The 21,961-nt window shown below is 35.6% G+C and overlaps 1 protein-coding gene across 4 annotated transcripts in view; it reads left to right on the forward strand.

Moving 5' to 3' along the window:
* TTC29 (tetratricopeptide repeat domain 29) overlaps positions 1 to 21,961 on the forward strand; it is a 125,700-nt gene that overhangs the window by 33,886 nt on the left and 69,853 nt on the right. For 3 of the 4 annotated variants that reach the window (XM_039391075.1, XM_039391077.1, XM_039391078.1), the window contains exons 6-7: positions 15,363 to 15,575; positions 20,248 to 20,333. In XM_039391075.1, the coding sequence (XP_039247009.1) occupies positions 15,363 to 15,575; positions 20,248 to 20,333 (299 nt within the window). The remainder of the gene's footprint in view (positions 1 to 15,362; positions 15,576 to 20,247; positions 20,334 to 21,961) is intronic. The other variant, XM_039391076.1, reaches the window with a different exon arrangement.

The raw sequence follows: 21,961 nt of genomic DNA on the forward strand, positions 1-21,961 counted from the left end.
TTATTTATTCCAGTGTTTGTTTTTTCTAGGAATTGAAGTTAAGCTAAGTCCAGTTTCCCAGTAGATGAGATAGTACTTACTTAAAGCCCACCCAGTCACAACCAAGTTATTTTCTTTTTGAGTGAAAATGCTTAATTAGTTTATCTGTCTCTTACTCAGTAGAATAAAACTATTGGATTTGCTGGTTTTGGTGCTTTTTTGCAACCTTTTTTCTTGGTCCTTCAGTTACTAAAGTAAAATTATAAGAAGGTGCAGAAAAGCAAACATTTATATCTACTCATAACTTCAGAGGCACATACTGAGTGTGACTCACTACTGTTATCCAACCACTGCCTAAAAAAATTTTAAAATTTCCTACTTTTATGATGTGTTAAGAAAAGATTATTGAATAATTAAATATGTTGAAGCCCATTACAAAAACACATAAAGTTATTAAATATACTGAGATGATCAGAGGAGAGGAAATTTTATTTTCCTGTTGTAAAATATTAGAAACTTCTAGAAGAGAGGCTTCTTATTAACTTTAGTAAAGAGAGATTAAACAAGATGCATTTTCACTGCCCAGGCTAAAACTCCACTTTATCTGTGGGGTCTGGCTGTTGCAAATATTTTCTTTCCATAGAGAGGGAGAGGTAAAAAAAATGAAGAAGCTGAGACAGTAAGCAGGATTTGCTTTGAGGCACCACTGAGAAAAAAGACAGCAGATGTATTCCATGCACTTTGTATTTTCAAGGGTGAAAAATTGATTCAAGGGTGAGTTCTGATTGCAGAAAAAGTGTAAGAGCAGATGTTGGGTTGGCATTGTATAAAACTGCATGAGTGTTAATGGTGTTATAAGTAAAAAGTTTAAACATACTATTTTTATATTAGGACAGAGACTCAGCTTTTTTTATAACTTTTCTGTTCAGTTATCTAGGATGCTGCAATCTAATTTGTGATCTGAATGAGTCACATGCCCACTTCTAGGGAGTTATATACAGGAATAGATACACATGTATAGACATCTGTGTGTGCATTAATGTGTATGTATATAGGAATATGTACATCTACCAATACAAATAGATGGATGTCTGTGTAGGTATGTGAATGATTCCTAACATTTATGAGATACTTCATCTGATTTAAATTGTCATATCTGTATCAACTGCCTTGATTAATAGCGCAGCCAGGAGAATAAGCAAATTTGCAAGAATGAAATTAGTCTCACAGACATATGTGTGTGCATCCTTTTAGATGTAAATATCTCATACCACTTCTTTTCAGTTCTCTCATCCAATAGTGTATTTTTCATTACTTGGGAAAGGAAGCTGCCTGTATGTGCTTAGAACTGATTGCTTGGGAGTATAAAGTTAAACATTTACTTGTAAAGATTGTTGTTTGCCTTGGAAGAAAATCAATAAATTTGCTGGGTAATTTTTGTGTAATCAAATTTAAAGTTCCTTGACTTTCAGCCTGGTCCCTGTCCTAGGGGCTGGATATAATCTGATGTTCATTAATCTTCAAAGCTAAATATTTGAGGTGTAGACTTCAGTCATGATATTTGGATGCAGACGATTAGTAGCTGCCAGGAAGGGAAAGAAAACAATAATAACTGAGTAGCCTGCTACGGACACAAATGGAACATTCTGCTTGGAGCAAACACGATTTTAGTGGAATTTCTTCACAGAATGAGATTTTTAACCCCTTCCCTAAAGTACTCTGTTTGTAAAATAAGGTCTCTGTTTACAAATGAGATGCTATTCAGTGTTTATTGTGGGAGTCTTCAGCTTATGATACTGTTCAACTAGCTGTGCTCACCCCATAGTTTGTCTTTCCTATGAGGGCTGATAAAAAGTTGGTTTATTACTTTAGTTACTCATTATTCTACTTGAGTTACTCATTTATTACTTTTCTCATGTAGTTCTTAAATGTGCTGGTGTCACTTTAAACACATTGAAAACACAATAACATATTATGTTTTCTCACATTAAATCCAACATTACTTGTCATCTAAGTAAGCACAGTCTTTGTGACAGATTTGCCATTAAGTAAAATCAATTTTAAAAAATATTTTTCCTTTTGTGCTTTGAATGTGTTTTCAGAAGTAATATCAGTCATTATAAATGTGTGCATTTTTCTGCATATCAGAGAGTTGTGAGAGTTAGATTAATATAGTGTACTTTCTGCTAAAGTTAATTGTGAACTTCAGGTTTATGCTGCTGTATCTTGCAGAAGAAACATTCTGAGTGTACTGATAAATATAATGGCTAATGCTAGTTTGTGTAAGTTATCACTGCAATATTTGAGTGCTTTCTGTTTTGTATTAAATGGTTAACACCTATATGCATGAAGTGATATGCACCATAGATATATGCATCCCAAAGTTTCAGACAACTTATGTCAGTAAAAAGAGCAGTCCAGGGGGAAACAAGGACTTTGTACTTGTAGTGGCTATTTGCTTCAAATAGATTATAACAAAATTAGATATATTTCTATATTTCTATGTTATTGAAAGGCATAATAAAAACGGACATCTGAAAGTGTACTTGTCCTGAAAGCAGCCCTCAAGACCACTGAAAGTACTACAGTGTTTGTATAAATGTATGTATGTACATGTATGTACACAGCTACATACACATGTATATATATGTACACACACATTCAAATATAGCCAGTACTTTAGATGCCAACATTCTGATCTCAATGTCAAGCAATTCTGCATTTGTGAGAGAAACTTAAAGGTGACTGATTAAAACATTTGATGGTGTTTTTCTAATACAGATGCATGACTGTTCTTTCCTTAATTTGCACCCTTACAAAAAGATAGTTTAATGGCACGTTGTCAGTGGGAGAGTGGAGCAGGAAGAGTGGCATCGAGGTCTCTGGAGGAAGGAACAAGAACATCACCACTGTAGTCTTATAAATATCTATCCTCTCACCCTCAAATGATGTTAGGATGTCTGTGCTCACCTCTCAGACGTTGGCAGCAAAGGTGGATGTTCACAGGCCATGGTTGCTTTTCTGCACGAGTAAATGAAGCAGTGCACCAGGATGTCTGGGAACACTGGAACATGCTGGTGCTGAAATGGCGTTAATAGTCATGCACGTGCTTTTGGCTTGTGCTAACTTGGCCTTGCTGCCCTGCAGTTGTTTATGGGTACAGTTTGGTAATAGGAGTGTTGCAGGGACTACTGCTAACAGGCAGTTTGCAAGCAGCTGCACTGTTTTGAAGGATAAGAGAGTTTACTGGGGAATCTGTTGGTTGCAGTGCCTGGAAACATTTCTGGATACATTAAAATAACTAGTTTGAGAAGGCATATAAGTATCACAGTAGAGTCCAATGAATAAAACTTTCATAATTAATTAACTAAGTGTATCAGTGCCATGCCAGAAACTGCATCTCCCCCGGTATGAGAGCTGTGAAAATTATACTGTTAGTCTCAATGCAGTGGTGACTTTGAATTAGTCATCAGACTTATATTCTGCTGGCACATAAGGATCAACAAAACTGGAGGTAATACTTCATCTGAAATTTTTAAAGACTGAGAAGATTGGAGGCAGGCAGAACTAGTGAGAGAAGGGGACCAAATGCAAAGCAAATAGCAGTGTTAGATATCTCAGTGCTGATTCCTGTAACATACAGCTAATCCATAAACCCAGTTTTGTCCATTTTTGTGTGTTTTTTAGATTGCAAGTCTTAGGAGACCCTGATAAAGAATTCTTTTAGTCCTTTCTAAACTAAGCTTAGACATTTCAAAAATCTGCCATATTCTGCAAATTAATGAAGCATTTTGAAGTGTTCGGTTTTAAGTGTTCAGTCCTAATCCCGTTCCGCCTTGATTATAAGCAGTGTTAAGTTCCCACTGGTCTTCAAATAGACCAGTGTTATGCCAGAGCTGGTCACTTTTGGTCCTTCTGCACCCACCCCAAGCTTATTAATAAATTGGGCCTGATTTATGAGAAAGTTATAGTTGTTTTATCTTTAATTGTGGATAAAATACAGTCTATTTCATATGTTGAAATTTGATATAAACTTTTCTGGTTGAAAAGCCAGGTCATAACAAGGGACTTTAATAATTTGTTATGAAAAAAAAACCACCACAGGATTCTTGCAGACTTCTACAATGTGGATCAAGACTAAGGTGTAGAATTTTAGCAATCACTTTATCATACTGTTGAAATGAATGTTTTTAATCAAGGCATTGCAGAAGCTGGTGGAAAGATTCTGATTGTGTTTAATGGGCATTTCACAGAATGATTAGATTGGAAGGGACCTCTGAAAATCATCTGGTCCAACCCCCCTGCTAAAGCAGGTGTACCTAGAACAGGTTGGCACAGGATCGCTTCAAGCTTCTGAAGCTTAAGTATTAATTAACAGATATATTTGGTGAACAGCAACTTGAAGACAGTTCAGAATATCTTTTTGGTTTGGAACATAAAAAGTCTAAACTTTTTATTTTCTTGTTGTTAGCCAAGAAATTATTTTTATTCTTACTAAGAAATTGTTGATTTTGCATTTTGAATTGTTTATGGCAAGTGTTTTTTAATTGAAAACTGTAATGTATAAATAATTGAGAGAAACTCAGCATACATTCATGAGGATCTATGCAGAGGAAATATGCACGTTTAAGCAGAATTTCCCCAATTGGTTTGCCTTCAGGCAGAAATAATTTATATTCAGATATAAAAAAGAGAATGTTAATATTGCAAAATGAAGCACTAAAAAGGTTTAAAAAGGCAAAAGTTAAAATTGCTTATGAAATTTCATATGCTTTTGTGTGTGTACATTTTACAAGTTTATTTTAATTGCATAAAAATGTAATTTCTTTTGCTACTAGGAGATTCCTAAGTATACCCAGAATAGAATTCATTGGTGGGATGGGTGTTCACCTTCTAAATTAATATAATTTTATATCTGTGCTGCAAGTCTGCCAAGCCCACCTAAGTAGAAAATCCTCATTATGCTGTATAATACAGAAATGTTCTACTTTATAATCTGATTGCAATATTGCAGACAGCTGATAAATAAAACAAACCAGAGAAACAACATTTGTAAAGAGAGATTAATTTCTTTCTTACTACCTGTGGAGTGCAGAACTGTTACTGATAAACAATATTGCTGCATTTGAACTATCCAACCTGCCTATTTTAGCAGTGTCGTGTTTCCACCATGAAGTGTATAACCAGTGTCTAGAGGTCTTCATTCACAAACCTGGGTCTGACACTGGTAGAAGGCAACCTAAAATGGATCCCATCTCTTTGTTCAGGAAGAAAAGCAACTCAAATTATCAGCTAAAAGCCACCAAGGCCGTTCTAGTTTTGTCTATTCTTATGTCTGTGTTGGAGATTCCTTTTTGTAAGCAACTTCTTTCGGTTTAAAATGATACCTACTTAAGTTTGTGATTTTTGATAAAATATGAACCTCATAATTATTTTTTATAATGGCGTTTGTCATAGTGTGGAGCAAAAAGAGGAAAGAGATTTAAAGATATAAATTCCTATGTATTTTTTTTTCGTAGGAAGCTTGAGTACCACTCAAAACATGGCAGTGGCGTAAAGGAGAGTTGCAGTTCCAGATATTTAGAGACTAAATATCCTTTCAGGCAGGAACCACAGTTTTGTTGTGCATTTATACAATAACATTTCCTGTATGTTTCTATAGCACTTGTAAGGTTCAGTTTGTGCTGGGATAAACTAAAGGGTAGATGAGAACATGCTGCTGACTGGCCAGCACCCAGTTGCTGGCTGACCAGACAGCATTCTGCCCTCTACAATGCCTACAGCAGAGTTCAGCCTGTCTTTCTGTCTGTTTGGAATTTGGCTCAATGTCTATCCTCAAACTATAACTTTCCCTGTGGTGGTGGAAACTTACTGTCCTACTGACTTCTTACCACATTTGGTTGAAGTTCACTCCAGAACTAGTTGGAGGACAGGATGATCACATAGGCTCGTTCCCTGTGGAGACCAACCTAAAAGTGTCTTTTTGTACTGTTTGTTGTTTGGAGAGAACATATATATTTACATTACAGACCACATCCAGAAGTAAGCAAATACCATTGATTAATCATCACATTCCCCCCTCCTCGCCCCACGTTGCATATCCCAGACTGCTAATTTCTAAGATTTATTCCAAAGAGCTTTCAGAAAAAGATGTGTAGGAATAGCTCAGACCTGCAAACATATTCACGTTTCCAAATCCCATACCTCTTACTACATAAACTTGTTGCTAAATTTTAGGTTCATGTAGAGACATATAATTAAAAAGAGTCTCACATCAGGGAACTTTAGAGACAGAAAGAAGCCTTTACTTAATGGGATATGGAATTCTGCATGCCCAGTTGGACCTTTTGAAACACTTTCAGTGTTTTAGTTGATAGATTTTCGTCATATCAACTGAAGCTAATTCTCCTTTGTTGTGACACTGTATCACAAAGTGGTTATATTGGTTTCTTCTTGCTTAGGAATGGAATACATAAGTTAATTGTGAAAAACTTGATTTTAGAGCATAATTTAAAAGTTTAAGCAGTAATTTGCTAGGAGATAAAGTCTTTGGATACAATGCTTTACTCTGTCGGTCAGTAGCAGTCAGAAGCAGCCATAAATCCTAACAGATTCTTGGGGAGGACAGGTTTAAAAGGTTTATGAAATAATTGAACTCATCCACCTGCAAGTGCAGAAGGTGGTTCCCCAGTAAATAACAGGGTTGTTACTGTTATTGAACTAGCAGGTACTGTCTTGAATTGTTGTTATAGAAATTAGGAATGTTTTCACCTCAAATTAGTATAGTCTTATGAAAGTCTGCCTGTTGAGTTAATAAAATATTCTTCATATAATTATTTTTATTCTAATTTTCAAAAGGTATTGGTAGGCAATGAAGATGTTTTGAATAAGAGAATTCTGTAGCATTCTTATTTTCACTTCTGAAAATAAATTCAGTGAAAATGAAGTACTTTCTTCATGCTTTTCCTTCAGTTGATTTAAATCAAGGTTTATTATTAAGCACAGGGAAGTAATAATGTTCTTTACACTACGGAAAAAGTAAGTTTTCTTAATCCTTTCACTGTCACTGCCACTTTCCTAGCCTAGTTCTTCAAATAGAGTGCCTTTCAGTTCTGATATAACACCTGGGGACAGGTCTGTATTCTTGCTTTGTAATAAGGTCTTCAAAATATTCAGAGCAGTGCTAATTCTAAACTGTCATTTGCATTTTCATTAAAATTTTCACATATGAAAAAAATCTTAAATTAGTTTCTGTTCTCAGGTATTTGGTGACTGTAAAGTTCATTTTCAACTAAGTCCAAACTATTAAAAAAGTATTGCTATTTACATTGAACTAGGAGAGGTGTTGTATCAGAAACGTTTTAGAAAAAACATTCTGTGTATGCTTGAATACAATGTGTAGCACTCAATTGAATTGTTTATGTAGACACTTCTGTAAGAATCATATTCTAAATGTTGCTCTCTTGGCTTCATGTGCATGTTCATAAGACTGTGACATTTAATGAAGAGATCTTTTTAAAGTATTGATAGCCATGAGTAAATTATACTATGTTTGATCTGTGTTAAAGATTCAAAGTCCAAGATCTTTGAATAGAACTTAGAATAAAAATGTAATTAGGTTACATCCCTAAAGTCTGATATATCTTTAAACAAGACTGCAAATGAAACTTTATTAAAACTTCAAATGAATTATTTCTTTGCTTTTTTAAATTCTTTTTCCCTTCTCTTTCATGTCTATTACTGACATTGCTGCTTGTATTTTACCTGCCTTTTCCAGGGTGTTTTAATTATTTACTGGTTAATGACTAGTACTCAGATGAAGCTGCCCGCTCACTAACAGACTTTTTTTTTTCTTGGCTTCAAAGCTTTGCAAGGTTTTGGACAACTGTATCTGGAGCAGCAGTTGTCATCATAAACTTTCCTGGAGGCAATGTTTCCTTTTAGTAATTGATAAAGGAGATTTTCTGTTTCCAGAGGTGCCTTCCCAGTGTCACTGAGAGCTGATGGGGTTGCATTTGCTCAGCCATTACCAATAATCTCTAGAAGTCACAGGTAAAACAAATATAAAGCTGTTAATAAAAATATACCTTACTCTTCAGAGGATCATTTAGGTTGGTTGGGACCTTAGCAGGTCATTAGTCAAGCCTGCTACTCAAAGATGCTTCTGAAGAAAATCATCTGCACAACAGAACAGCTCCAGTGCTGGAGCATTGCATCTGATATTAAATTTGTTATTGGAAGCTATGAAAAGTAAGGGAAATTAGGTAGAATCTGAATAAAATGTAATTACTGCACATAAAAAAAATTTAAGCTGAGGCAAGTATTTGACATGAGTTAGCAAAAAAAAATAATTTAGTGAAACTAATCTGCTCCAGTGACACTGTGTTTAAAAGATAATGATCATATTAATTATTGAGATTAAATACTAATATAACTTGTTTTCATTTAGTTCTGTTGAACTTAAAAAACTCTCAAGCCCTGAAAAACAGAACTGCAAAGTATGTGCCATTCATCATTGAGTTATCAGCTCCCTTCCCTCTCTGCATTTAGATATCCACCTACAGACATTGAAATATTTGTGAAACCTGAAATGTGAGCGTCCCACTGAGTGTGGGCCTGCTCTTATCCAGAGCCTGGAGCCTTATAATGTGAGCTTCCTGAATACATTTTGCATCTTAGGTAGCCTTTGCATATTGAAAACACTTTGATGCTTTGCAAACGTGAAAGAAGGCTTGAATGTTATCATGAAGCAAGAATTCCATTCTCTCTAAAATGGGTGTGTTGTCATTCAGCTGATGTTCAACATTGTTTGCAATCTTGTCCTCTAAATTAAAATTTATATATATCAAAAAGTGTTTATTTATATATAATCAAATCAGAAGAAGGCATCTGACAAATATGTTAACCTAAGAAGATAAAGGAATTTTAATTGTAAAGCAGAATTTTGTGTGTTCTTTCATTTGAATATGAATGTAAGACAGACAAGTAAGTGGAGTTTTCATATGGGACCTGTTCAATTGTCAGGTTTTGTTTTGTTGGGTTTTTTTTGCTGGTCCACAGTACACTATCCCCTAAGCAGCTGTCATTTCAGCTGCCTGTGGGAAAACCTTCCTTCTTTGCAGTTCAGTAGTGCTGGCAGCAGAAGGGGAAGGGATTAGAGAGCAGGCAGGCAAACAACCAGAGAAACCAGCATTACCCCCAAGTTCCGAGGTATCTGTTAGAGAGCCCTTTAAGCAACCCCTTTTTAGAACACATTTAATATTAGTGTCTGGATGGAGTGTTATAGCATACTGTGAAGTGTCCTACTCTGGGTGCTACAGTCTACACTGCCCTCTAGGTTTGTATAGGTATATTTTGAGTATTTGAGCTTTAAGGAAAGTAATTTAGGTCCTCAGAGGACAAGACTTTACATGCTCTAATGCTTATTGGATTACTGTAGTTAATTTTTTTGTTTCAAGCAACACATACTTATTTAAGTAATGTGAGCAGAAATAATGTCTCATCCTCTAAATTGCAATACTGAGAATTAGTCCAGTAGTTCTTGACCCAGACAATGGAAGATAAAATACTATCTTTTTGCACTGCAGTCTCAGCCCACCAATGCCATATCTCAGGTTGTGTAATGTTCAGCTTTCCTTTTATCTCTTTCTTTCTCTTTTGTGTCCTCAAGGCTTCTGCTTCTCAGGCATGCTCTCAGTTGGCCTTAGGCAGCTTAGACTCCAGGTGAGATCTACTGTTGTATTGTCAAACTGGGGAAATGGTTATTACAATATTCTTATGAACTCCTTGTGTCATTTTGCTAAAACTTCCTGTAGAATCTTTCTGAAAAAATATTATCAGCTCCTGTAAATTAAATTAATATAAGTTTTTATCCATTATCTTAATACTCACTTTGATTATTGTCTGATGATTGATTGTGTTCTAGAGGGATCTTGTAGAGTTATGGAACCACAAATTTTATCTTAAATCCCTTCCACAATTTTTTTTGTTGCTTTTCAGCTGGCACATACAGTCAGGTTATTGCATCTGAGAGCTGCTCCAGTGACTTCTGTGCAGTTCATTTTACCTCAGTAGTCCAAGGTGGTTCAACTATTTACTGAACGAGAGCCTTGCTTTGTGATTGCTGTGAATACACGTTTGTTGTAGACTTATAACAACCTCCGTAGATAGTGGCTCACACTGGAAACTGTGACAGATTCTTATTTCAGCATGAATAGTGCTACCGTAATTGTCATAATTGAACACAGGAACTGAGATTAATACAAGTAGTCCAAGCAGTTAGACTGAAATGTAAGCCTACATCTTTTCAAACGATAATAACCTTTTTGGTGTTTTGTTGCTGTTAGCTGCTGCTTCAACCAGATTTTATGTTCGCGTTGTACAGTGAAATAACCGACAGCAAAAGATGTTCTAGTTTTAGATTAAAACATACTATAATGTGCTCAAAGCTTTATTGTCCCTTTAGGTTGTTGTTTTAAGCTACAGTGGAATATTTTCTGAAGTCCTCAACAACTGTTTCCAATTTAGAATTAAATGTGCTTTCTGCTTACAGTAGTGCTGCTGAAGCAGTGTACCTAACAGGCCTGTCACTTTTCTTGGGCAATTGTTTCTGTAGCAGTATTTTCATTGGTAAATATATGAGCTGATAGCAAAGGAAATCATTAGGTGCTCTCAGTATTGCTGAGGCATGGAGCTAGAGCAGGTCAGTCACTGCATTTTGCAGATTGTGACATTTTAAATTACCTGTACGCTACTGGAAGCAATCTGTGGGCCTAATTAACATCTCACCTAATTAAAGTTAGGACCGTATGTAGGGAATTCTAGATAGTTTTGCACTGCCTTTATTTATTAAATATCATATTATTCAAATTAGCATCTTTAATTTCAGTATTGAAAACTTCAGATTTGTGTGCTGTTTTCTTAAGTGGGAGTAACTTTTTTTTTTTTTTCTCCTTCAAGTAATCAATGCACTGCTGAATGAGTTCATTTTAATGCACTCAATCATGCCTCTAATGTTTGTAGCTTACGGGCGCAAGCATCAGTAATGCAGGAATGTTATATGGCTTTAGTTTGGGCCATTTCATAAAATATTCATGGAATCAAAAATGTGCATCAAAATAGCGGCTGCGAGAATTACATTTATGTGCCTGCTTTTATGGCAGCTTCACATTTAAACCCATTTGTGTTAATATCTAGTCAATCTTTCTACTTAAAAAAAAAAAAAGGGCAAAATAGTAGTCTCCATATATACCCCTTTTGGTTTGATATCTATTTTGATATAACAAATGTGTACTTTTGGATTGGGTTTTAGGAAGGGGAATTATAAAGGAAGTTTTAGGGAATATAAAAACGTTTCTCTTCAGTATTTACAAAATTACATAGAATTATTTTGCTTGAATGAATAGATTTATTTTTTTACTTCAAAGCAGCTCAGTGAAAACTGTAGCACAAATCTTTGTGCATACATATATGTAGTTTCTATGAAAATACAAGGAATTTCTAAAATTTGAGACTGTTGGAGCTGAGTAATGGCTTATATTCATATAATTGTTTAAAACCATTTTTTTGCTCCCAAAATTATATTGTGACAATGTTTGCCTCCCATATTTAAGATTAACTATTGCTGATGGGGCTTCTTTTGTTATGCCCTGAGTTATATTAAACTATACAATTTTAGTAGTGGTAGTACATATGTTATAAGAGTTACCTTCCTGGTTTTTGATTCCTTTTATAAGAAAGGAAGAGATATATCAGAGATTCTCAAATTCCATTTAGTGTCCACTGAGCTAAATTCTGCATGGCACTGTGAGAAGAAACACGCAATTGCTATTAATGTTGCCAACTTTAAATAGCTTTACTGCTTGATGTAACATTTTGCAAATAGATTTTTCAAATATAGACTTCCTGGAAACACCTTCTGGATTTTCTCTTTGAATTACTAGAGATAAAAAAATGCATTTCTGCAAAGTGTTTCAAGTGATTTTTTCCTGCTCCATTGTTTTTCCTCTCATTTTGCTTTTTTTTCTCCTTTTTTTTTTTTTTCAGTTGATAATAAGTCATTTAAAACTCTGCCTTGTCACTGTTCAAGTGAGATAAAAATGCTCTTACTCTCAGAAATGTTCTGCAATTGGCTTATTATTTTCTTTTAATGTTTTTCAAGATTTTCAGGCAGCATCTACATAGGTCTGCATATGTATGCCAGCAGTTGCAGTAGTTCAGTGTTTAAGAAGTGGATTGCACAGGCCGGATCAATTCCAGCTGAACTGACTCATGACAGAGAATAAATGTGCCATCCCCCTGAAAAGATTGTTTTCCCACAACATTTGAGTTTCATATAAACATTACGGATTAAAGAAATAGGCCGATATTTCATTTGCCAATGGCAACAAGGGATTTCAGATTATTTTCATGGAAATCCAAAGTCTAAAATGTTTTACTGTCCATGAATTTGAGAAGTTTTATTAAAAAGAGTCTTCAGTAAGCAAATTTGTAACCACATAAGGGCTTTCAGGTCAGTAATTCCATCTCTTCCTTGTTTAGGGAACTAGCAAGTGTTTTGGCTTTTGGCTCAGCGTTTTGTTTTTGGTATTTCTGCAGGCAGATTGTTTTACTTTTTACTTCATAATCATGGTAATTCAGTGAAGCCAAATGTATTATAGGTCCATTTGACTATTACCGAAAAGATTATATTGCTTTTGTATTTTGAAGCTTGATGTAGATGGATTGTTTCCATAGAGGTTTCACTGAGACCTGGCAAAAAGAATGTCAGGTCACAGCTCTTACGGTTTGGTCAACTCTTGAGAACTGTGGAGTACATGGAATGTGTGAGTTCGATTTTTTGGTTTTTTTGTTTTTTTTTTCAGTCTGACAGGGACTTTCTCAGGAGATACTGCGAGTGAGAAAGCATGGGAAAGATCTACCATATCTGATAGTTCTAACAATGTAAACAATAATTCTTAAGGTTGCAAGTATTATTTACTTAAATGGTGTGTCCCATTAAGAGATTCTATTACAGAGTTTTAGGAGAAACTCAGATACTTTGTTCAGCTTCAGATTAGACATTCAGGTGATATCACTCATTTGTTTGCTGCCTCCCATTCATGCTAAAAGTTTTTTAGTAACACGTGAATCAAATTCTATTATTCTAAAGAATCCATACACATGTAGTGGATCCAGATCACTGGATCACATGTTTATTATGTTATTTAGGGCAATATCCTTTCAAAAGAACAATCAATTCATTATTGAACTTTGGGAAGAATTTCTAGTAGGGGTGTGTATGTGCTTGTGACTATACAAGTGAACAAAGTGCTAGATCTAGCTACTAATGTTAAATTTCAACTCAACTTTCCATCATTTGTCACAGAGCCAAAACCAGCTTCTTCAATCAGTATCTTAAATCTGCATTTACCAACTTGGATAACTGGAATTTCGAGTTGATGGTTCCTTAAGGAGTTAGCTGGACTGGACAGGCAGAAACTCAAATTCGATTGGAAACCTCTTAAGAATGGACAGGAGTTTTCATCTGGTTTTAGCAAGTCTAGATCTCTATTTCCTGTTACATATACTGTCAGTGAGTCCCTAAACCGCTTCCCCTGGTTGTGATAATTTCCCTTCACATTTCTGTTTGTTCAGTCTGATGTCAAGTATGTGATATTTTGGAAAGAATGTATAGATCTTCTCCTGTTTTCCCAGTGGTTTGGGCCACCTGTCCCATACCTGTCCCTTGCTAGAATAGAACTGAATAAAGCCTGCTGGGTCCCCTTTTACCTGGTACTTCACTCTTCAGCACTTGTGTCCTCTGGGACTCTTATGTGAATCACAGGTTGTACAGCCTTAAAATAATTTGTCTGTGAAACTCATTTGACTCGTTGCCTTGTTGAAAGAGAAGTTTCTTCTGCTTGTCAGTTTTAGTTGAACTCATTTTAATCACCAGAGAAGCTTAATATGAAAATAAATTTAATTCTAATAAAGATGAGTTATGTTTTATATTGCAGAGTTGAAAGCATGGTTATAAAGGGGTAACATATGCAAAAGACAAATCTAAATTGAGTTAATAAGAGAAATCTGTCATAGCTGTTCTGCTGCCTTTAGGTTAGCTAGAGGCCTGGGGAACTAGCTTCATTTTCTCTAGGAATGCTTAAAAAAGATCCTTCTCCATGCTATTCTCCCTTCCTTTCCTACAACTGGGAAACAACTTTTCTCCACCCTGGTTCTTTTTGCAATTTGAATGCAGCACTGTAAAAAAACCCCTGCAAAACAGTAATAGTTCCTTATGAAACATGTTTCAGAAGAGGTGTAAGCTACAAACACATCTAAATGAGCTTAGTTTATGGTTTGTTTCATCTTTTAATAGAAATAGCATTTGATAGTATTAATGATCTATGGAACAAGATTCCTCCATCACACACACACAAACTCATGAAGGCAGGGTCACATTCACCAGTTCTCCCTGCTGTAGAATATTCTCTGTTAAACAAGGTACTGTGACCAGAACATGGGGTTTTTTAATTATTTTCAATGTAAATGGTCTCACCTGCTTCACAGCAGTTTTTCTGTACCCATTATGTATGAAGAATATGTTCTTTCCATTCTTTATATGTCCATTGTCCAGAAAACATAGAAAGCTTCTCGACTGAATTGTATGCACAGAGATAAATCTAAATGAAGGTAGAAGGAAAACTACTTGCATGTTAAAATGAATGAACTCTATCGTCAAACTTTTCTTTGCCTTAAAGATATTGAGTAACTTATTGAAGACCTTGAAGTATATTACTTCAGGCTCAATAATTAATTTATCAATGGTTAATGCTCTTGCAGTAAATCTACTAGATAAACTCACCAGAGCTGGCCTGGTAATAATTGTTGAATAAATTACTTTGCATAATAATTCTTTTTTCATCAATTAATTTATTTGAATAAAGATTATTATTTTTTTCCCCACAGTTTTGGTACCTTTATCCTCCACATTTCAAATCTTTCAGCACAGGTTTTCATTATGGAAAAAGAAACTTAAGGAACGGTTTCAATTGTGATTATTTATTCATAGATGTAATTTTAATATACAAGAACAACAAAGGCTATATTCATGAATATAGAATAAATTTACTTTCTAGAAAATCCCAACTTTGCATCCTTGGGATCACACCCCTTTAACATTGTGAATCTACAAAGGAAAGATCATTTAAAATGTGATAAACTGTAATTTTAGCATTACAGGCCACTGTGAGATTTGGCAATTTTTTCCAGTGATCTGTGAGTTACATATTGAAGATTCTTGAAAAATCTGTGAAATGTTTGGCTGCATAAAATTATTATAATCTACTGACTTTTAAATTTTTTTGTTGATTGAACTGATTTTAATTATGAATGACATTTTTCAGGTCATGTCATGGAAGCTGCTGAGCATTATGAAGCATTTTATCAGCTAACAGAGGGATCATCATGGACGGATGAGACAGGCCATACTTACAATTTACTGGCATGTGAGCATCTCTGGAGAATTTATACATTACTAGCAGACAAAATGCTAGAAAATAAAGAACACCAAGAGGCCATCAAAACACTAATAAAAGCTTTAAAGATGGCAAAAGAAGGTAGGTGGAAAATAATGCTTTCCCATCCCTTTATTCTCTGTGAATGTCATGATGTTCCCAAGAGTAAAGTAGAAATTGTAAAGTGTTTGGGTGATTATTTCCTGTGAAATTCAAAGACAAATGCTATCAATACACTTGCAGATCTCACTAAGGCAGAAATGCCTTCCTGCTGACAGCAAAGAAACTTTTAGATTCCTCAAAGCTTTATCTCTAAACAAACCTGACAATCTTGTGGGAATAATAATGTAAAACTGTGAACCCATAATCAGAAAGTGAGGTCACTGATGGAAGCTTAGGTCACTGATTTTGATTGGCTAGTCACTGTTGATTTGGCAATTTTTGAGTGATATTATCTGCCAGAAAATGAGCTTTTCTCTCTACATAGTTATTTAGTACTTGCAAAAGACCAGTTTTCTTCTTCTGAATATCTTAATATACATAAATACTCTGAAACCTGAAGTAACAAACTAGAGAATCAGAGAATAGCGGAGGTAGGAAGAGAGACCTCTGGAAATCATCAGGCTGGCTAGAGCAGTCTGCCCAGGACTAGATCAAGTCAAAATTTTAGTATTTCCACAGCTGGAGCCTCCATAACCACTCTGGGAAACACTTTCCACTGTTCAAACACCCTCGCAATTACAAAGTGTTTTGTTGAGTTCAGATAGAATTCCATTTTGTGCCTTTTGCTTCTTTCCCTGTCACTGAGCACCACAGAGAAGAGCCTGGTTTCCTCTGCTTTACTTATGCCAAAGAGGTGCTGATAAGATCACCCCGAGCCTTCTCTCCTGTGGTCTCAACAGTTCCGGTTCCCTCAGGCACTCCTCCTAGGAGAGATGCTCCCAGTCCCTCAGTCATCTCTGCAGCCCTTTGCTGAACTCACTCCACTATGTCCCCCTCTCTCTTGTGCTGGGGGGCCCAGAATGGGACACAGCACTCCTGGGGGCAGCACACCCGTGCTAAGTAGTGGCAAAGGATCACCCCCTCCATAACCTGCTTGAAATGCTCTGCCTGATGCAGCCTGGGATCCCGTTGGTCAGTTCTGCCATGAACAGGCATTGCTGCCTCGTGGACTTGCTGTCCACTGGGAAACTGATGTCCTTCTCTGCCGAGGTCCTTTCCACCCGGTCAGCTCACAGCCTGAGCTGGTGCCTGGGGTTGTCCTGCCCCAGGTGCAGGACTGTGCATTTCCCTTTCCTGAACTTCATAAGGCTGCCAAAGTCCCTCTGAATGGCAGCACAACCACCTGCCTTCTGGATCAACCCTTCCTCCCCAGTTTTGTATTGCCTACAACATGCTGAGGATGCACTTGGTCGCCCCAATCTGGGTCATTAATGAAGATACTAGTCGGTATTGGTACCAATATTGATCCCTGAGTACTCCACTAGTGACTGGCCTTCCACTAGACTTCATGCTGCTGCTTACACCCTTTTAAAGGCCAGCAGCTCCTCTACTTTCAGTTTACCTCCCTGTCTGTTTATCTAAGTGATCCTTCATCAGAACCCATATGAAGATGTTATGGGAGATGGTGTCAGAAGCCTTGCTAAAATTGAGATTAAAATATCCACTCTTTTACCTTCGTCCATCAAGCCTTTCATCTTATCATAGAAAGCCATCAGGTTGGTGAAGCACAAATTTCCTGTTTGAAATCCGTGGTGACTACTCCTGATCGCTGTCTTGTTCTAAGTAATGGCTCTATGAAGCTTTGCCCATTTTGTGTGGATAGGTTTAGGATTGGGGGAATTAGAATAGCATTTGCATGCTACATGTATTGTGAGATGCTGATCAGCTAGAAATACTGTGCTCTGGAGCATTTTTTACATATGAGAGGAATGGAAAAAAGAAAGCAAATCTTGCCAGTTGACTTTATGAAAACACACATTTTTTTCCTGATTTTTTTGGGGGGAAGCTTAATAATGCTTCTTTCTCGAAAGATACTGTTAATGGTCCACTTCTGCAGAATTACTTTTTCTGGATGATTTTCCTATATGATTATTGGAGGACTTCTCAGAAGTAAGATAGCAGTTTTCCAATAGTAACCTTTTTCCATGCACAGCAATTCAAGAGCCTTTCATGGTATTCCTTAAGGGGCATATTTTGCATATGAATTGCACATACAATTAATATATAATATTAATTCAATATTTATAACCAGATACATTAGATACATTTTTTAATTTAATAATGTATGCCCAACATTAATCTGTTTCCGAGTCTTTGAGTAATAGTTGGGATAGATAGAATTAAAATATCAAAAAGGGCCAAAAAAATTTAAAATATTTTCCAAATTTTAAAATAAGCTTTGCCACAAATGAATATGTGACTGTACAGGTAGATAGTATAACATAGCATTCCATAGAAAAGTATAAAATGTATTCAGTGAAACAAAGAAATAAAAAGAAATACCTTTATTAGGCCTATAGATACTCTTGGATAAAATGGAACAAGCTGGAAAAAATGAACAAGCTTTTGGGCATCTAATCCTGTGTGAATTTTGCTGTTTATTATTTTTAAAAGTGCTAGCAAATTATTTCTGTTTCAGGGGATTTTATTCTATAGTCTTTGACTTCAGTAACTCTAAAGAACCAAAATTTCTCATCTTGCCTTATCTCACAAAGGATAATATTTTAAAACACCATTTGAAATCTAAATGCTTTTCTGTTGTAATTTTGGGGAAATAAACTGAACAGGACTTGGGGGGCAAGGATTCAATTCTTTCCACACTGAATGTTTAATTTGTGAACTATATGATTGTATTTGGCTGTTTTTTTCTTTTAGTTAAATCACTAAATAATCTATTTTTGGTTTATGTACATTTTAGTAGATCTGTTCTGTTAGTTGCCTGTTTAGAACTTTTCTCTTGGGAGAATGTACCCAAATACTGAGAATGCCAATACAATCAAGCAGCTGAAGAAGGATACACGTACCCAATAACTTCTCCATTTCTTTCCGCTGCGTCTGTTGATCAAGTACAAGCTTTCAGCTTTTTCTATAGCTGTTGTGTCTAATACATGCTTAAATCACAGCTGGAGTAAAACTGCTGCTGCTAATATTTACTCTAGTAGCTATAAGAACTGTTGATGAAATTTCCCATCAACAACTTCTTATTGCTAGTGAAAGCTGCTGGAAATTAAGAGATTGTCAAAATGGATCTGATGTCTTCCACAACTTACTTTGACCAGGCAGATGTTCCAGTGCCATTACTTCAACTCAAGCAATAGTTCATAAGACATGTATTAAATATCACAGTATAGTTGCTGATTTTCTCTTTAAATTTTAGAACTTCTTTCTGAGGAGTTCTCCAGTCCTCATTCCAGAGCCATACTGGGTACGAGATGCCATCTCTAATGTCCATTCTGTCCTTCTGGACCATCGTCTGTGGTTATGTATTTTGTGAAATAGAATTAGATATTACCCACTTCAGACTCTCAAACTATTCCTGAGCAAGGAAGAAAGTTTTTTACATCCCTAGCAACTTTGAACATTATTCTTCTGTAAAACTGCATTTATGTACCCTTTGGCCTTATTAAGCCTTTTAAGGGATATTGAATATTGGGGAAAAAAATGAGGTTTTTGATTTACAGGCTTTTAATAATTTTAAGTAACTTAGTAAGTGCTGCAGATAGAGCACTGCTATGGCCTCAGCAATTGCTATCAGTCAGAGAGTTCCAGAACTGGATGTAGGCTTCTATGTGTTTGGACGGAAAGAATGTCTGACAATTGTAAGCAGGTGATCTCCCTTTTCATTGCAACTATATTAATTTATGCATTTTACAAACTACCCTGATATGCAGTTATGCTTCAGGTTGATTTTTCACTGTTCAATGTGTTCAATGAAGTAGACTGATATTGAGCAAAAGAAAGATTTTTGGCTATTTTTAATGTAATTTTATCTACAGGTTTTTTAGATGGATGCTTATGTTCTGGAGGGAAATTTCTGAATATAGTGTGATATAGTAAGAACTTCTATAATTAATGTATATTTATTTCAGTGTTGAATTTATGTTTTTCTATTGAGGCTAAAATAGCTAAAAAAGACCAGCAAGCAGTTCGTTAGATCAGTATCAGTGAAACAAAACCTGGCATGGAAAAGTGGGATGTACCTCAGTTAGCAACTGCCTGTGCAGAATTTTGTATAACTACTGCTTGCAAGAAGAACCTACCTATTTTTTAGCTATTTTAGCCTACATTAGCTTGTAAAATAGCCGTGAGAAGAAGAGAGATGAAACTGGTCTGCTGATGTTTCTCTCATGGTGTTTCACTAAGGTTCACGTTAGGAAAGTGTATGGATCAGCATGTATTTTGTGTTTATATATTAGGGTGTATTACATGTCTGTAGCTACTTTTTATTTTGAGTGATTTTCTAAAGTGAAGACACATAGGACTATTATTAAACACTCAGTGGCAGAGAACATTACAGCATGTTAATTAGATTTTACTCCTTTACTGAAAGATATTTTCTCTGACTTTGCTGAACCTTCTTGTTGAACTTTGTCTCTTTTTAATTACCACTGGATATTTTTGGATAGAGATAAATGGCAGGAGTAAGGAGAAGGAAAAATTCACTACAGTATTTTAACATCTGTATAGTATATAAGAACCTGCAAGAACTGTCTGCACTCATGTCATGTAGTTCAGCTTATGTTGGTAACTGTAACTTTAATCCTTTCTTTAGCAGGTAACGTGAAGATGGAAGGAGAAGCTGCATATTGCTTAAGTTTGGCATATCATTTTTCTGGAGAACAACAGACAGCATTATCAGTAAGTTTATTTTAAAGTTGCTTTAGCTTTCTCAGTGCCTTTCTCTGCCTCCTGGGCATCTTAGGCATTTGGAGAGTGGAAAAGACTTGGAGAGACTTGGCTCACAGACCTTTTATATCGAGTTCTGTAGGCAGGGATCCATGTGGCTTAAGCACTTCTGATTCCAGTAGATTCCAGAACTGATGGAGTCCAGGTTTTCATACTTGGATCTGTAGAAATAATATAAATTGGCAATTCAGGTTATATGTGACTAGCTTTCCTTTTCCTGCATATATGCATATATAAATCAGTTTTTATTTAGTTAGGGTTTTGTAAAAACACCTTTTTTTTTGCAGATTAGTTTGATACAGTATATTTCTGAGCAACAATGAAAAATGCATCGATTCACATGTTGAGTTTGTCAGAACATCAGGAATTTAGAAGAAGTATGAATTGCTTTTGGTATGAAAAGCTGTAATGATGATGCAATATCTTTTGTTGATACTTGAGTACAAACTACTGTTCTCTTGTTTCCCTTGAGCCTTAACAATTCTAAGACAATGAGAGTTCTACATGTGGAATTCTTGTCTGGAAGGAGGGTTTCTCTAATTCCTTATAGATTCAGTGTGAGAGGAAAGATAAACAGCAACTTGATTTGTTTGTGCCAGCCATCAGAGAAGTCACAGTCCTCCATGATCCTCTTAGAAATATTCTGTGGATATTTAATTTGTTTGAATATTTTGTCCTTGGTTATTGCAATTAATCAGCTGGATAATTATTATTTCTATTTGTTCCTTTAACTGCAGAGTGACTCAGTGTTCTATTAGTGAGCATGATTTATAGAGATCATTCATTGTGGGTATTTGTTACGATGGTTTATTTTTTTTTTCAGAAATAGACCACTAGAAATCACAAATGAGTTCAGCATACATTTCAATACAATAGTTGCAACACCAATGAGAATATGATATTTTATCTCTCCCAGGAATACAGTATGATAGGCTAGACTAGAATTTTTTGTACTGCAGTTTATCTGCTATTGTTTTTTGCCTGACAGGTGTGTTGGCATTCTTGCCTGAACAACTTTTCTGTTAATTTTCTGAGAGTCGCAATACAGTGTTTGAATTATGAAGATAAGCGAATGTGCTAAATAGAGAAGCCTGCATACATGCTTGATCTCTCCATCACAGGAGAAACTAATTAATGAACAGGACTGCACAGTCTCCTTGATATACAAAGGATCAAACTACCCTTGAAAGTGTCAAAAATATTAGGTGTCCTGGTACTATTTTCTCAGGATCAATTGTGTCTACATTTTATTGCTACTCCTTTCCCTTCATTGCTCCCACATGTCTCCTGTCAAAAAGTTACAGCAATCATTTGCAAGTTCTATTTTTTTTTGTTGTATGTGGAATTTTTTTTTAAAGGAGCTTCTGAAACCTTGAGTTTTGTAATATACTGCTTGCTACTATTAATTTAAAATATATAAATAATAGGTTGTACCTCTTGTTTTTAGTCCTACAAACTCCCATGACATTTAAGGAAAGCAATGTGCAATTATGTTAAAAGGGCAAGAAGGTCTCTGTAGTACAAAGCAAATGATACATTATGTTAAGAGTGTAAAATGTTATTTTAACAGTAATGAAACT

This window comes from Pipra filicauda, unplaced genomic scaffold (genome assembly GCF_003945595.2).
Source record: "Pipra filicauda isolate LSUMZ 115617 unplaced genomic scaffold, ASM394559v2 scaffold8_size5757611_pilon, whole genome shotgun sequence".
Taxonomy (NCBI): Eukaryota; Metazoa; Chordata; class Aves; order Passeriformes; family Pipridae; genus Pipra; species Pipra filicauda.